Below are 17,461 nucleotides of genomic sequence, written 5' to 3'. Positions count from 1 at the left end.
CCAGTTGAACGAATCTCTGAAATCTCTTATATTTGTGCTGTAAAACTACCACCTTAGAAATTACTAGCAAACACAATACACAAGTACACATTTTGTTAACCATCAAAACAGTGAGGTCATCACATATCATTTGGCCTTAAGTAATTCCCACTGTATGCATGACACGGTGAGAAAAAGGCAAGCGGTGGCTTAGTTTTATTGAAACTAGTTTTCAGACCCCCAGGGGGCCCCACGCCACACCCCGAGAACCGCTGCCCTCCCCGATCATGACCGATACAGTCTCCGTTCAGACATACGGGTGTTCCTCACCCATTTCCACTTACTTCGTTAAATGAAAATAGAAAACGAAAGCAGAGTGGCTGTATGCTCTTTGAGTGTGTGCATCACATTGATTCCAGAGATGGTCTTCCCCAGACTTTGGGTAGGTGGAGGTAGTAGTAGCTTCTTCAGTGGCTTCATTATTCAACGATAGCAAATAGGATGAAACTGGAGTCCGAGACTTTTCTGAGGATGACGCCACAGCAGAGATCAGAAGAGAGACAATGTATAGGTTTGGTTTTGTAAAAGTGGAGAACTTCTGTGTTTGCTAAAGACAAAAAACCAAAACCTAAAAAAAAACAACCCATAACACAATTTAAAAACTCAAAAGGAGTATACAGTATATTTATTTGATCAACAATTCATCTATTTCCAATGTATATAAAGAACTCTTGGAAGTTAAGCAAAAAAAAAAAAAAAAAAAAAAAAAGGGATAAATGCCCCAATAGGAACACAAAACAAAGGAAACAAATAGGTTATTTAATAAAAGAAGAAATCTAAAATGCAAATAAATACATGGAAAAATATCCACCCTCAGTAGTAAACAAACATGCAATTTTTTTAGTGTTTATTTTTGAGAGAGAGAGCAAGTGGGGGAGGGGCAGAGAGAACGGGAGACAGGATCTGAAGCAGGCACTGTGCTGCCAGCAGAGAGCCCAACACAGGACTTGAACTCCTGAACCACGAGACCATGACCTGAGCTGAAGTTGAATGCTTAACTGACTGAGCCACCCAAGTGCCCCCCCTTTTTAATGTAAACAAACATGTAATTTAAAACAGGGTACCGGTCTTTGTCTGCCAGATGGACAAAGATTGTTTCCTTTCTAATGGTAACATTCAGTGCTGATATGCTGGGTCTGCTCCCCCCCCCCCCCCCCCCCCCCCCCAGCCAGAAGACGTGACGTTTATTCCCTGGAGAAATTGAACCAGGAAAGCTTCAGAGCCTAGACCTAGACGCAGTGGAGGGCGAGAGTGGCACCCTTACAAAAGCAGGGAATACCTGAGCGATTGTATCCTGCATGGTGAGACTTAACAGCTTTTCCCATTTGTTCTCTGTGCTCTTTCCTGAAAAAACTAACCTATCAAAAAGAAAACACTGCCAAGTGAAACTTCCCTTCCTGGTCCTCTCCCAGCCATTCCACAGAGAGGCTCATCAGATGACAAGGCCTATTCACATAGGGCTTCCAAATACTTTCTTAGTATCTTACTGTCACATATAAATTGATATTAAGGAACCATCAAATATTTGAAGGAATGCTCCAGTCTGAAATTCGAAGATCATGCAGACAGAGAAGAGAAATGAAAGAAGCAGTGCAGCGAGTTTGAAAACTAGATGGTCTTCAGAGAGAGAAGATATTACGTGTAAGAAATAAGAACAAGGTGATACTTTTAAAAGAAATATATACAAATGAAGAAACTCTTGGAACTTAAAAATAAGATAGAAGTTAAAACTCTAGGGGCGCCTGGGTGGCGCAGTCGGTTAAGCGTCCGACTTCAGCCAGGTCACGATCTCGCGGTCCGTGAGTTCGAGCCCCGCGTCAGGCTCTGGGCTGATGGCTCGGAGCCTGGAGCCTGTTTCCGATTCTGTGTCTCCCTCTCTCTCTCTGCCCCTCCCCCGTTCATGCTCTGTCTCTCTCTGTCCCCAAAATAAATTAAAAAAAAAAAAAAAAAAAGTTGAAAAGAAAAAAAAACTCTATAGAGGGCTGGAAGGTGAGGAAATCTCCATGAAAGTAAAATTTAAAACTTAGAAGACCAACTCTTAGGCAGTAAAAAGGGGAAGACAGTATTAAACAATTATTATCAGAAAGATTCTCAGAACCAAAAAGTATGAGACTCTAGATGGAAAGGACCAATGAAGTAACTAGCACCGTGGGTGGAAGAGAAAAGACCTGTGCTGAGGGTAATCATAGGTTAAAGAGAGCATCCTAAAAGTTTCCAAATAGATCACAAAGTATTGGAAATTGGAATGACATTAACCTATCTCGGCAGTGGTACTGTAAACTAGAAGACAATGAAACAATACAGTAAGAGTTCTGAGGGAAGAAATATTTCTGGGCAAGAATTCTATCCTCAGCTAACTACTTATCAAATATAAAGGCAGAATATAAGAACATTTTGGGGTGCCTGGCTGGTTCAGTCAGTAGAGCGTGCAACTCTTGATCTCAAGGCTCTGAGTTCAAGCCCCATGATGGGTGTAGCTTACTTAAAAATTTTTTTTTTTTAATTTCTTAATGTTTATTTATTATTGAGAGACAGAGAGAGACAGAGTGTGAGCAGGGGAGGGGTAGAGAGAGGAGGAGACACAGAATCTGAAGTAGGCTTCAGGCTCTGAGCCATCAGCACAGAGCCCGACGTGGGGCTCGAACTCACGGACTGTGAGATCATGACCTGAGCCGAAGTCAGTTGCCTAACCAACTGAGCCACCCAGGCGCCCCTCCAAAAAATTTTTTTTGAGATCTGCAAAGTCTAAAATATTTTTCCTCCTAGCCAACCTTTGTAAAGGAAACTACTGGAGGTTGAGCTTTACTAAAATAAAGAAGAAAACCAGGAAAGAGAAAGGTTGTAGGATACAGAACAGAAGAGACTGACTCAGGAAGATACCCTGGAGGATGGTGACAGGAAATCCTAGGATGAAGTTTGTCTAGCAGGCCTAACATTGGACACAATACAGAGATCTCTGGGAGGGATACCTCTTAGGAAAAAAGAAAAACTTGGACTTGGTAAACTGTTTTGTATTTTTGTAGTGAAAAGAGTATTAGAAGTCTCTACTTATAAGTGCCTTACTATGAGGAGTTGGAGAAGAATCTGTGATAGATACCTAGAAAGCTAAAGCAAACGGAAAAAAGTTAGGCAGTTACTAACTCCAGGAAAAATTAAAAGTAGTTCAGGAAAAGAAATAACAATCACAGTATCTGGTTCATTCAGCTTTGAGCTATATTTTCATAGTCATAATAAAAATTAAATTAAGTTTCACGGTACCTGGGTGGCTCAATGAGTTCAATGTCTTGATTTTGGCTCAGGTCATTATCTCATGGTTGTGAGGCCTAGCCCCAGGTCAGGCTCCTCGCTGGGTATGGAGCCTGCTTGAAATTTCCCTCTCTCTCTCCCTCTCTCCCACCCCCACTTACATGCCTGTGCACTCTCTCTCAAAATTAAAAAAAATTGAAATGATGTGGAAAATACTTAAAGACCAATAAAAGTCACAAAAACAAAACCTCATAAAGACCTTTAAACAGAAAAAAAAGACAAAATTATAGAAAAACAAATATTTTGTCTATAATTTTCTTTTTTCTTTTCTTTTTAAAAGTTTATTTATTTCGAGAGAGAGAGTGCATGTGAGCAGGGGAGGGGCAAAAAGAGAGGGAGTGAGAGGATCCCAAGCAGACTCTGCACTGTCAGCTCAAACACAATGCAGGACTCAGACTTAGGAACCGTGATCATGACCTGAACTGAAACCAGGAGCTGGACACTTAACTGACTGAGCCACCCAGGTGCCCCTATTTTTATTTTTATTTTTATTTTTATTTTTATTTTTATTTTTATTTTTATTTTTATTTTTATTTTTTTAGGTTGTTTTTTGGTTTTTGGTTTTTGGTTTTTTTTAAGTAAGCTGTATGTGGAGCTCAAACTCTACCCCTAGATCAGGAGTCACACTTGCCACCAACTGAGCCAGCCAGGTGCTATGTACTTTTCATTTTATCCATGATGAGTGTGTATACTTTTCTAATAAGAATAAAGGTTTTTTAAAGGTAATTCAACTGGGAAAAACCTAGCACTTGACTCATTTCTTTAGCCTATTTTGACCAGAAGAATTGATGGCCATTTTTATCTCTATGCTGATGACAAAGCTTTTGTTCATATTTTTGAAATTGGTGTTTATTTTGCTTCATATCCTCACCCAGACTTAATATTCTCAGTCTTTGTCATTTTAGATATTCTCACGGTTGTGTAGTGATACCTACTTTTGTTTGTAATTTGCACTTCCGTAATGACTAATAATATTGAATGTCTTTTCATGTACTTTTTAGCCATTACTGTATCACCTTTGGTTGAAGTTTCTGTTTAAATCTTTTACTCATTATTTTATTGGGTTTTCTTCTTTAGTTGTAAGAGCTCTTTGTATATTCTGGATACGGGTCTATTGAATACATGTTTTACAAATATTTTTCTTTTATTGTTCTGACAGGAAATCTTTAACTCAAGGTTACAAAAATGATCTCCTATGTTTTCTTTTTAGAAGTTTTATGGTTTTAGCTTTCACATTTAGGGTTTTTTTTTTTTTTTCTTCCATTTTTGAGGTGTGTTTTTTTTTTCAATTGTTTAAACTGTAAAATACAAATAACAAAATTTACCATCTTACCCGTTTTTAAGTATACAGTTGAGTGGTGGTAAGTGCATACATATTGTTGTGTAACCATTACCACCACCTATCTTCTAAAGTCTTTTCATCTTGCAGAACTGAAATTCTACCCATCTGCACACATCCCAAAGTGTGTTCTGGTGTCACGAGTAGAATATTGTATATATGTCTGTTAGATCTACTTGGTTTACTGTGTTGTCCCGGTCCTGTTTCTTTATTTCTGCCTGGTTATTCTCTACATTATTGAAGCAAGATAGTGCAGTTTCCAACCATTATTGTAGGACTGTCTATTTCTCCTTTCAATTCTGTCAATTTTTGCTTCATATATTTTGACAGTCTGTTATTAGGTAACAAATAGTTATAATTGTTAATATGTTCTTTCTATATTGGACCTTCTATGAATATATATTGTCCTTCTATGTTTCTTGCAACCTTTTTTGATTTAGTGTCTATTTTGTCTGATATTAGTGGAGCCACCCTACTCTCTCTGTTACTATTTGCAGGGAATGTTTTTCCATCCCTTTACTTTTCACATATTAGTGTCTTTGGTTCTAAAGCTAGTCTCCTATAGACAGCAAATAGTTGGGTCGTGGTTTGTTTGTTTTTTTAATTCATCCTGCTAATCTCTTTTGATTGGAGAATTCAACCCGTTGAGTTTAAAGTAATTATTGATAAGGCGGGCCTTATTTCTGCTGTTTTGCTATTTCCTTTCTATGCCCTGTATCTTTTTTTGTCCTTTAATTTCCAAATTAGGGTCTTTTGTGTTTAGCCATTTTTTAATAGTGAAACGTTTTAATTCCTTCCTCACTTTTCACATGTATTCTGTTTTCTTTGTGGTTTAGTGTGTTAAACTACATTTAACTTCCTAATACTCTAATTTGAATTTATACCAGCTTAACTTCTATAACATACAAAAACTCTTTCCCATGCCTTTCAGCGATCGAGGTCATAGAATTACATCTTTATCTGTTGCGTCTCCAAAAAATAACCTGATAACTGTTTTCCCTAATGCATTAGCCTCTTACATGATGTAGAAACAAAATGTGAAGTTACACGCCAAAGTTACAAAGGACTAGCTTTTAGTCTGACAGGCTTTTTTAATGTGTCGGTCACTTAAATTATTAAGAAAACAAAATGTGGAGTTAGGATCTGTTTTTGCGGCTAACACTAGCTTTTATACTTGCACTTGTCTTTAACCTTTACTGAGACCTGTATTTCCTCATATGGCTTTGAGTTGCAGTCTTTCATTTCACTCTACAGGACTCCCTGGAGCTCGCTTGCAGGGCAGGTTTAGTGGTAATGAACTCCCTTGGCTCCTGTGTATCCGTTTTTGTTTATCCGGAGGTCTTTGCGTGACCTCCTGTCTGATGCAAGATAAGGGTCCAGGTTCTCCTTTCTGTATGTGGATGTTCCCCTCTTTCAGCATCATGTATTAGAGACTATCTTTTCCCCTTGAACCATCTTGACCTCTTTGTCGGAGGTCACGTGGCCATATGTATGTAGGGGTCGGTTTGGACTCACTACCGTGCCGTTGACTTTTGCATTGGTTCTTTCCCCTGTACCACACTGTCTTGATTCCCATAGCCTTGTGCTAAATCTTAAAATCCGGTCACATAAGTCCGCCGGTTGTTTTTCAGCTATTCTGGCTGATAAAACAACTAGGAAAGTAACATACCTTTGTGTTCCATAGCCTTTGTTTTTCCACATGAATTTTAGAACTGGCTTGTCTGTTTCTACAGCAAAAGGCCTGGTGGGGTTTTGGGTTGTGTGGTATCTGTAGCATGCTCTGGGAGAATGTGGCATCTTAATAATGTTGACTCTTCCGATGCACGAAAATGGTTTATCCCTCCATCGTTTTCACTGTCAGAGTTGTGTTGTGGCTGCCCATGGACACGTCCTGCACGCACTCGTTCCGTCCATCCCTAAGCAGTTCGTGTTTGTGATGGTACTCTGAGTGCATTGTCTTTTTAAATTTTAGATTTTAGTAATGTAGGAAAAAATTGATATTTGCATATTGACCCCATATCCCGTGACCTCACTAATGTCACTTAGCAGCCTTTTTGTAGGTGCTTTATGATTTCCCACATAGGTCATGTCCGCAAATGCAGAAAGTTTTACTTTCTCCCTTGTAATCTGTATGCCTTTTAGTTTTGTGCCTTACCACAGGAATTTCATTTTTGTCTTGTATAGCATCGATGAATCCAACCATTTTAACAGACCACTAAACTCTACAGTCAGGTCACAAAGGACCTTTCCACTGTGAATGTTATGATCACTAAGGCTGGATTTATAATAAATTTACTTTAATTAGAAATATAACCAGATGATTGACATGCTGGAACTTTTCAGACTTAAGGCACAGTACATCTCCTTACTTTATATAGGATTTTAGAAGCAAGTGTGCAACTGTAGGTTTCATTTTTAATGATAGCAGATTTTGAGATGATACCAGTATTTTTATGATAAAGAGCTTATCATTTGTGAAATATTGAACCAGTGACCTTAGCTATTCAGATATGATGAAAGGCCCAATCTAACCTTTTATTGAACATGATATTTATTAAAAATGAAACTCCTCGTTTCTATTACTTAATCAATAACACATTAAGCCATTTATTAATATGATTACAGAAGGTCTTGCAGATTAGATATTCTGCCCCCTTGTCATCTAGTTTAACAACCAGGAAACAGCAGTCTAAGCTAGAGTCAGCCAAATCTGTCTAATCATGCGCCTGTAACTTTTATGAGATACTGGAAAGAACACTTACAATTTGCAGAAAGAAAATAATCTGTAGTTGCTGTCTTGGAAGGAACAAGCCCCTTTTACATCATTACATAAGTAAACCTACCTGGAGAAGATCTATTTTGTTTAGTTAACCATTATTTATTTGCTTAAAACAGTGAGGTTTGGTACAGGTGGCATATGGGTAAATGTGGCAAGAAATGCGTCGCATGCTTGATGTCGGCCAGGAAAGAAGCCTGTGGTAGGAGAAAGAAGAAAGAGCTGCAGAGTCGGGACTGTTGAGGCACATCTCTGCTATGGGGTCTCATGGTTTTTATTGAAACGGAGTGCCCATCTAGCAAAGGGCACGTGTCCTAAGTGAATTTTCAGAAACGAACTGCTTCCTGGATGAGCACTCCTGTTACCCTGTGCCAGTACCCTGTGTCCTGTTCCGGTCTCAGTGTGCGTGATGCCACGGGAATGTCCAGCTTCACTTGTGACAGTTAGGACAGCCAAGGACCCGGACCCCTTCGGAATACACAGCATTGTTGAGTGCTCTACAGGTCCCGCTTCATTTGCTCCTCACAGTAACTTTGAGGAGGGAGGTCCCGCAGTCTGCGGTTTCAAGTTAAGAAAACGAGGAAAAGGTTTTACAAGAGCCACCCTTTGTAAGCAAGCACCGTAGGGTCTGCTCTCCCCTCGTTGTCTCCCCATCCCTGAGACTTTGCAGATGAACGAGCTGAGGGTCTGAAAGCTCATTTGCCCCCAGCCCGTGTTCTTCACCACTAACCTCGGAGGCAGCCGGCTACAAGTTGTTCAACAGTGTCACGCTCAGGGGCTGCCCCAAAGGGAGGGCGGAAGACTGGTGCTGGAACAGGGCAGACATCTGCCTGGCAAGGGGCTGCTCGGTCAGCCAAGTCTTTGACCCCCTTCCAAGAAGCTGCTGATGTAAAACTTGTGTGCAAATGAGCCTCTGTCCAAACAAGCAGCAATGGTCTGTGTCTAGTTTAAAGGACAGGCAGAGTGTCTCGGGTATAGGTGTTTCTTTTCCGGATAACAGATCATGTGAAGTCAGAGCTGGTAGGGCTTGTAGAGGTCAGCCGGCCAGCCACCTCCCCGCCCAGACAAAGAAGCCGAGGGCCCGGAGGTGAAGGCATCGTCCTGATGGCACCGACGGGCACCAGGCCTCCCCACGGCCTCTCCTCTCGGGCACGTGTGACTGACATCTTACCAGTCACATGGAGTGTCTTTCTTTTGGAGTTCTTCAGAACTCCTTGTTTAAAACCTCTAGGGAACCTGCACAATGTTGCTGGTTTTCTAACATCTGAAGAACTTAGTTTTGCATAAAGTGTTTAAATTTTGTGCCTGGAGCATCTGGGTGGCTCAGTCGGTTAAGCATCTGACTCTTGATTTCTGTTCAAGTCACGATCTCACGGTTTGTGACAGCGCAGAGCCTGCTTGGGATCCTCTCTCTCTCTCTCTCTCTCTCTCTCGCTTCTCTCTCTCTCTCTCTCTCTCTCTCTCTCTCTTCCCCTTCCCCGCTTCATGCTCTTTCTCTAAATAAACTTAAAAAAATAAAAATAAATTTCATGCCGAAAAGTTATTACTAAAGTACAATAAAGTTTTTCCTTTTTTCCTTAGTGAAAAAAACTCATTAGTCCTGGAACTGGAAGGTAATGAAAAGTTGTGGAAATTATAGAAAAATGTGGTCAAACGTTTTCCCTTGTAACCTTGATCCCTTGATCAGTCCCTGTACTGGTTCTCCTTGGGGACACGTGTTCTGAGGCCTGTTCCTAGCGCACTGTTGGCCCTGGCATTCTCACCGGGGACCTGGTCCCGTTCTCTGCCCGCATGGCTGGTTTTTTGGTCCCTCCGGTGTGTCATCGGCAACCCAGAAGTGGGCTTCTATTGTCAAAATGGTGAGGGGGTTGCCTCCCAAAAACAAAATGTTCTTTACTTGACCGGTCATCTGGATAGAGCTGCCTGTTCGGCATCACCTCGAATAGACCCAAACGGTCCCGGAGGCTGATATGAAATCACACAGAATGTTTCCCCAAAATAGACCCACGGGGCTGGCCAGGTTGGTGGCTCGGTGTTCCTAGGGCCTCTGAGGGATTTTGTGTCTGAGGACATCTTGGTGGCTGTGCGGCAGGCAAAGCAGAGTGTGGGTTTTATCCTCCCTGCCCCCCCCCCCCTTCTGTGCGGCTAAAATACACTCAGTCCATGGTACTTACTTGGTATCATCTGTTCTTCCCATGGTGCATGTTTTCCCTCAAACTGAGGACATGTGAGGACTGGGGAGCTGAATGCTTGGGGGGAGGTCTTCTGGGTTTGTGGGGGAGGGCTTTTGTTTCTATAGGATAGCAACGCATTTTTGCCCACTTTCTGTGCTCCCTTTTAGAATCAGAGATTGAATCGGAGGCTTGTGTTGGTTTTACAATTTTATTTGTGGTTTTTACGGGTAAATCTTCATCGAGGTTCCTTTGTCAGAAAACTGGATAAATGCATGGCCTTTCTGTCTGATGGTAGATAGCTTTTTTCCTGTCTGAACCAGTTTTCTGTTGAGAGTGCCTCCGCGTGATTTATTTCAAATAACTTGGGTTAGAAAGTAAGCAGGTCTGTGTGACGTTTTTAGTTTCAGCTCAGAGCACATCGAGCCAGTATAGAGACGCATCTGATAGCAGCATTTCCCAGCAAAACACAATTGCTGTTGATGTACATAATTGATCACTTTATTAACTGTGGAAAAAAGAAGCCTTATTGAAGCCATAAAGCATAACTTCATTATGTCCTGAATGTAGAAAGCAAACACATTGGAGAGTGGCTGACAGGTTCCCGTTTCAAGGCTGATTCTGATCACGATAATATTCAAGCAGCATTGATTGTTCTCTAACTGGATTTTTCTCTCCGTAGGCCTCCTCGGAAGAGCTGAAAGCTGCCTACCGGCGGCTGTGCATGCTTTACCATCCCGACAAGCACCGGGACCCGGAGCTCAAGTCCCAGGCGGAGCGGCTGTTTAACCTTGTGCACCAGGCTTATGAAGGTCAGCGGAGGGCCAGGCCTCGCGCACATGCCCTGAAAAGCAGCTGCTCGATTTTTAAGAGGCTTGATTTGTAGAGGACAGAAAGAGAGTCCTTAGAGGTGCATGAGAGAGGAGGTTAGGTTAGTGCTTTTTTACTGACAGGTCCTTTGAAAGAGTGGTAGTTTGCCCTGGAATCAATGTGTCCGGTCAGTGGGACATGAGAGTGTGAGCAGAGCAGACGGGGGCCGGGCTGCAGGGAGCACTCAGGCTCTAAATCGCTCGCTGGCTTTCTTCTAAAGGGAGCTCTTCCAGGTAAAAGGCTGATCGCTTCAGACAGGCCCTCTTTGTTCTCTTTTTTTATGAGAACATTCACAAGAATGTTTTTTTTACTTGAACATCATTTTATTGGCTCCGGAGCATTTGGTTAAGGAAAGGTTCTAACAAAAGGAAGAAAATGATGTTAGGGAGGCCAACAGGAAGTAGAATCAAGTAATTCAGGTTTTTATACTTACATCTTAGGTACTTCAGAAGGAAAATTTTGTGATGTAGCTGTGTATAAAATATTGAAGTCGGGGCGCCTGGGTGGTTCAGCCAGTTAAGTGTCCAACTTCAGCTCAGGTTCATGAGTTCGAGCTCTGCATCGGGCTCCATACTGACAGCTCCGAGCCTGGAGCCTACTTCCGATTCTGTGTCTCCCTCTCTCTCTCTGCCCCTCCCCTGCTTGCACTCTCTCTCTCTATATATATATATAATCAAAAATAAACATTAAAAAATTTTTTTAAATGTTAAAGTAACTGATGGGTCCAGTTTCTGTTGGAGATGGTGGAAAAGCTCTAGCAACATAACAGTGATGGTTACACGACACTGAATGCACCTAATGCCGCTGAAGTATACACTTAAAAGTGGCTGAAATCAATTTTATGTTATGCATATTCTGCCACAGGTTTATAAATAAAAATTTAAAAATATTAATGCACTCTTAGAATATATGCCAAGTAAAATAAGTTATTCATTCTGGAACAGATTGGTGATTTGCTCCTTAGTTAAACAGACTAAAAATTAGATAATGTGTTTCTTTATGAAATAAAGACTTCTCGTTGTTGGGTGCCTGGGTGGCTCAGTCGGTTAAGCATCCGTCTTAGTCTCGGGTCATGATCTCACGGTTCGTGAGTTTAAGTCCCGCATTGGGCTCTGTGCTAACAGCTCAGAGCCTGGAGCCTTGCTTCAGATAGTGTGTCTCCCTCTCTCTCTCTGCCCTCTGCCACTTGTGCTCTCTTTATCTCCCTGTCTCCCTCCTTCCCTCTCTCTCAAAAATAAACATTAAAAAAATTTTTAAGCAATTTTTTTAACTTTTGTGTTTTTTTTAATTTATTTTTGAGAGACAGAGCGTGAGTGGGGGAGGAGCAGAGAGAGAGGGAGACACAGAACCCAAAGCAGGCTCCAGGCTCTTGAGCTGTCAGCACAGAGCTCAATGCGGGGTCGGAACCCGTGAACCATGAGATCATGACCTGAGCTGGGGTCGGACGCTTAACCGACTGAGCCACCCAGGCGCCCCAACGTTAAAAAAAAATTTTTTTAATCTATTTTAAAGACTTTTTGTTATAGACATAAAAGCATATGCCATATTTCACTTTATGGTTTTATCAAAAAATTGGGCTTTACTGATGAGGAAAACTCGGGCTGCAGTGCACGATCCACGTCTGTGGTCAGCATTGGGTCTTTAGTAGATTTAACTCCTGCTCAGAAGCCTGTTCCTTTTATCGTATCCCGTTGTCTGAATGGCTGTGTGAATTTTACCGTTGTCTAAATTACCCCCGTGGCCAGCTTGTGTTGTCCTGGAGATACAGGGAAGAGTTAACAGAAAACCCGAACGGTTCTTGAGGAAGTGCTGTGGCAGCAGAGCCGCCCCCATGCTCAGCCTCATGGGGAGACCAAGGGAAAGCCGTGAACAGATAAGTCCCCACGAAATCCTACAGATTAGCTCAAGAAGTCTACCTCCCACGTCTTCCAGTGGTCAGCACTTCTTTCTTCCCCGTTGGATTTGCATATGGATACGATCATTTACATCGTTTTTTTAATTAGGCCTAAAAATACATGGGAAGTCTCAAGGGAGAGAAGTTTCGAAGGTCTTGCACAGAAACTGGCAGAGGAGGTGAGGAAGGGAGCGACCACTGGCTTTCCTAACACTTGCATTCTGCTTGGATGTCCTTCCAGTAGCTGTCCCTCCCTGAAAAATCTTTTTCTGATGTACTTATTTAGGTGATGTGGCAGCCACCATGGTGACAGGTGTTTGGGTCTTAAAATGATTTACAAAAAAGCAGAAGGATATTAAGTTTATATATAGTAAATATATATAAAGCTTATTCAGACAGGCTCTGATTGTAGAAAAATCTGATTTTACAATCAGAGCCTGTCTGAATAAGCTTTAGAAACTCGAATTAGCTCGCTCTTTCTTTTTGTTTGTTTGCTTTTTGTTTTGTTTTTTTTGTTTTGTTTTTGTTTTGCTTATTTCTTTATTTAAATCCAAGTTAGTTAACATATAGTGCAGTAATGGTTTCAGGAGTAGAACCCAGTGATTCATCACTTACCGGTGACACCCAGTGTTCATCCCAACAAGCGCCCTTCTTAATGCCCGTCCCCCCACCCACCTCCCCTCCAGCAACCCTCAGTTTGTTCTCTGTCTTTGAGAGTTTCCTAAGATTTGCTTCCCTCTCTGTTTTTATCTTATTTTTCCTTCCCTTCCTCTGTGTTCATCTGTTTCGTTTCTTCAACTCCTGAAATTAACTCTTTCATCCCCAGCTACTGTATAGACTGTGGCCGAAACTTAACCAAATTTGTTAAAAAACAACTGTTCTCGAGTGGCCCGAGAGTGCAGCTTCCTGCCAGGTGCACCTCACAATGAAGAGTTGCTTGGACACAAAAAATCCGACATTTCTCATTTGTGTCCCACCTTTAAGCACATCCTGGACCAGATCAGATAGGCAGTTAGGGGGAAAGATGCACAGGGGTGAAGAGTGCCTCTCGGTGAGATTGTGCTTGGACAGGGAGGAAGGGAAGGAGGTAGATTTACCTGACAATGTTGTTTCCAGCTCTGAAAGGTGAATTCCGTGCTTTGTAAATGTGTGATTTTTAATTTACAGTGCTCAGCGACCCCCAGACCAGGGCCATCTATGACATCTATGGGAAGAGAGGCCTGGAGATGGAAGGATGGGAGGTAAGAGAACCTGTGCATCTGGCGTCCCAGAAGAGTCTTTAAACATCTGCAGAGCACCAACCCCCTGATCCCACAGCCTGGGACCACGTGCTTGAGAATACTGGAAGCCGCTAGAGTCCCTTTCTGGCTTCATATTTCGGTGTAAGAGATGACTTCTAGGCTTGGCTATGCCTCTGCGTACCTCCGTGTGCTCAAGCAGGTCAGCCATCCAGCTTGTCCTCTGTTTCCTAACCTGTCAGGTAAAAAGCCAGGGGCGTAGGCTGTACCAGTATTTTCTAACCCCCGGGAGGGAGCAGGCTGCTTGGGGGTCTGATGGAAGACAGTTTCCGTAGGGGTGCGGTTCTGTCCCCACACGCATTTCCTGCCACCCTCCCCCGTTTTGTGCCGCTCCCTCCGCCCCAGGTTACCAGTGACTGCATTTGGGACGTGTTTGTGTTGGTAATGTGTTGTGCGTGTGAGCAAATGGAAACACAGAAAAGTTGACAACTACTGGATTGAATTGCCCAGGAGGAAAAATGTTCCCCTGGCAGCCATGCTGTGTAAAAACAGTTACTCACGTTCACACAAGCTTCTGTTCTCCCTTTGCTCTGCCACTGACTAGTCACAGAGCCTCGGGCAGGTCCATGTTACGAGTGTGGGGAGGGGGAGGGACGGCACGAGGATCAGATGGGAAGATAGGGGAAGATGAAGACGAAAACCCTTAAGTTGCTGTAAGAACATATAGGTGTTAGTACTTAATTTCATTAAAGAAACTTGGGTTTTGACGCCCCAGAAATTGTAGGAGGCTGTTAATGTTAAATTGGCCATTGTTGATTTCTTTCTCATCACTGTATAAATTACCCCTGATGTTCTTTTGGTATTGAATCTCAAGCCTGTAAGCCTGTCTCCTGTAACTAGCATTAAAACCTTCTACAGACCATGGGATAAAGAGTACAAGAGAAGCGAGACAGCTTCTGGTTCCCTTTCCACTGCTGCTTAATATTGGTGGCTTGTGGGCCATGTTCCACCCGTGGCCATGTTTTGGTTGCCCACACAACAAATTGTAGTCGCTATCATTTAAAACTCGGGACATTTTGCATAAAAGTCCGGTTGTCTGTCTTCTCTTGGAAAAATCAGAAAATCTGGTAGCAGTGTATCTGACTTCCCCTGCGATGAACGGCAGTCCACCAGATCTCCTGAGCCTCTGCCCTGTGGGCAAGGCTGTGCCGTCGGCCCTCCCGACACTCAGCACCTCCCGTGGTCTTACATCGGGCCTGCCCTTCATCCGCGCGTCCTGCCTGGCTCCAGCAGGCAGTCGATTTCTGGCCTTTGGTTTGATGGAAATAGCAGTGCTTCGGGTCACATTAGCTCATCGTAGCAAAGCGTTAGGTCTGATAGCTAAGCATTTTTTCATCCTAAAAGGAAAATAGAATCTTGTTGTATTTACTGACTTTCTCCTCACCTTATGTCCACCATGTTCAAGCTCCCTTGTTTTTTGAAGACGTGGGTCGGTTACAGTGTTTCGTGGTAGCAGTCAGCGCCGCAGAAAGGCTGCAGACTTGTCTTACATGCCCCTCCCTTCAGAGTCAGGGCTGTTCATTCCCAGCAGCATCATCCCAACTAATGGAGCGGTGGGGTAACATCTTCCTGGCAAAATATTGTGTGGTTTCCTATCACCAAACCAAATTATCTCCCTATTAGCGACAAAGCAAAACCGCATGCACAGTAGTGATTATACAAGTATGTAGGCAGTCATGGATGGTGAATGGGTAAGTTTTTATATGCATATATTTTAGTAAGCTACTTTAAGAAAATCAAGTTCTCATCGATCAGAATTGGCTTTTTTTGCATTGATTCTAAGCCTTCACCGAATATAAAAATGACTTCAAGGAAGAACACCTGGAGATCCCCTCCCAGATGTGCACTAAGAGATGTATCCGTGTCTAACACATGAGGGGAAAATTGAGCCCCTCATTCAGGCTGTGAATGAAGAGTCTCAGTGAACTCTGGAGCGCTCTGTGGGGCTGGCATCGCCACTCCTAAGAGGAGACCCCTCCCGCTGCTGGCTGGCTCACACGAGGGCTCTCCTGCGTCAGTCAGAGCTGCTTCCCCGGGGAGGAAGCTGAGTTCCCTTCATGCTGTCGCTGGTGTTATTTTCTAATTGCCGATGGTATCCATTTGCCCCACATCTGTTAGTCTGAACAGATGGGGTAGTCGCCAAAGGGTGCTGTCAGAATCCTAGCGCCTTCAGTCCAGAGATGTAAGAGCCCATCCCAGGCGTAGTGGCCACTCCCTGCCCAGCAGAGGGGTCACCCCTTCTTTTGGTGGCCGCTGGGGAGCAAATGGGAGCTTTTTCAGGCTGCACTAAGTACCCTGCATTCAGTCATTAGGTAAGTTTTCATTCTTTGTTTTTGTCTTTTTCTTAACGTTTATTTACTATTGAGAGACAGAGACAGAGCATGAGCATGGGAGGGGCAGAGAGAGGAGGAGACACAGAATCCGAAGCAGCCCGAGGCGGGGCTCGAACTCACAAACCACGGATCATGACCTGAGCCGAAGTCGGACACTCAACTGACTGAGTCACCCAGGCGCCCCCCCCCCCCCCCGCCCCCTTGTTTTTGTCTTTTAACCTTCAAGAGGCTTTGTCATTCTCCGGCGGGATTCCACGGGAACGAGATGCAGAGGTTCAGGCACACCCACGTGCAAAGCCAGCCCTTTCAGTTTTCCAAGTTGGTTGGCGGGTTTGTGTGGATACCCATGTTGGAAATGAGATTGGTTTCAGAGTGGCAAGGCTCACCCTGAGCTGGGAACGCTTGGTGGTGCTCAGTCCGCTAACAGCTCGCCCGCGGAATGGAGAGCACATGCCTCAGTAGCACTGGCAAGACAGTACATCGTGTCCTTTGGCCCAGACCGTTCACTGTCTGCTTTTGTCTGCAGCCCCTTACTTTGTCCTTATTTCACTGCTTCCGCTCTCTTAGAGGTCAGTCTTACCGTGTCTAAGAAGGTAACCTGCATTACCAAGATCATGAAAACAAAGGCTTGAAAGCTCTCACAGACTAAGGAGACACGATGACTGAAAGCAGTCCCAGAGCCTAGACTGGATCCCGGAACAGACAAGGGATGCGAGTGGAAAAACTGGTAAAATCCAGAAAGTCTGAGTTCAGTTCACGGTAGCACACCGAGGTTGGTTTTGAGATTTGGCAGCCGTCCCGTGGTTACGTAAGGTGTGAACATCGGGAGAAGCTGGGTGAAGGGTGTACAGGAACTTTCTGTACTATCTTTGTCGTTTTTCTAAAGTTCTAAGTAATCTTCTAGAATTATTCCAAAACAAAAGTCAGGTAGCTAGAGTCAGAATTTTCAGACCAGACGGTACCTCAGGAATCCTGTAGTTTATAGCAGGGATCTGAAGTGAGAGATCGGGGACCCCCGCTGAGGCCACCAGGAGGTTAGAGGCAGCGTGGGACAGCCCGCTTTTCGCCAGGCTGCCTTGCTTTTCAGGGTCCCTGTCCCCTCTCCCACAGGGGAAGTCAGTCTTCCTGGCTAACGCAGGGACAGAACTAGTTGGTGAATGGATGGTTAAGGCGAACGGTCCAGGTGTGTGGATCCACGGGCTGCACGTGGTACGCTCTGTCGTCGAGAACGTCTGGTATTTACCAGCTGTAGTGCCATTCAGGAAGGTGTGCTCCTGGGTGCACAGGAGGGCACGTGTCTGAGGGTGACCAAGATGGAAGGCGTGTGAAGGAGAGCATAAAGGCCGGGGGCCTTGGAAGCTGGAGCGAGACGCCCTGCCCGGCCCCTCACTGCTCGGGAGGTGCCAGCCGTCCTGACTTTGCAGTTAGCTCTGAT

General features: G+C 43.7%; 1 protein-coding gene across 1 annotated transcript in view; it reads left to right on the top strand.

The window, feature by feature from the left end:
- DNAJC11 (DnaJ heat shock protein family (Hsp40) member C11) overlaps window positions 1–17,461 on the top strand; it is a 65,894-nt gene that overhangs the window by 10,493 nt on the left and 37,940 nt on the right. The window contains exons 2-3 of the mRNA XM_042950095.1: window positions 10,314–10,443; window positions 13,563–13,636. Coding sequence (XP_042806029.1) covers window positions 10,314–10,443; window positions 13,563–13,636 — 204 coding nt within the window. The remainder of the gene's footprint in view (window positions 1–10,313; window positions 10,444–13,562; window positions 13,637–17,461) is intronic.

This window comes from Panthera leo, chromosome C1 (genome assembly GCF_018350215.1).
Source record: "Panthera leo isolate Ple1 chromosome C1, P.leo_Ple1_pat1.1, whole genome shotgun sequence".
NCBI classification, from domain to species: Eukaryota; Metazoa; Chordata; class Mammalia; order Carnivora; family Felidae; genus Panthera; species Panthera leo.
This window is presented reverse-complemented; position numbering and strand designations above follow the sequence as displayed.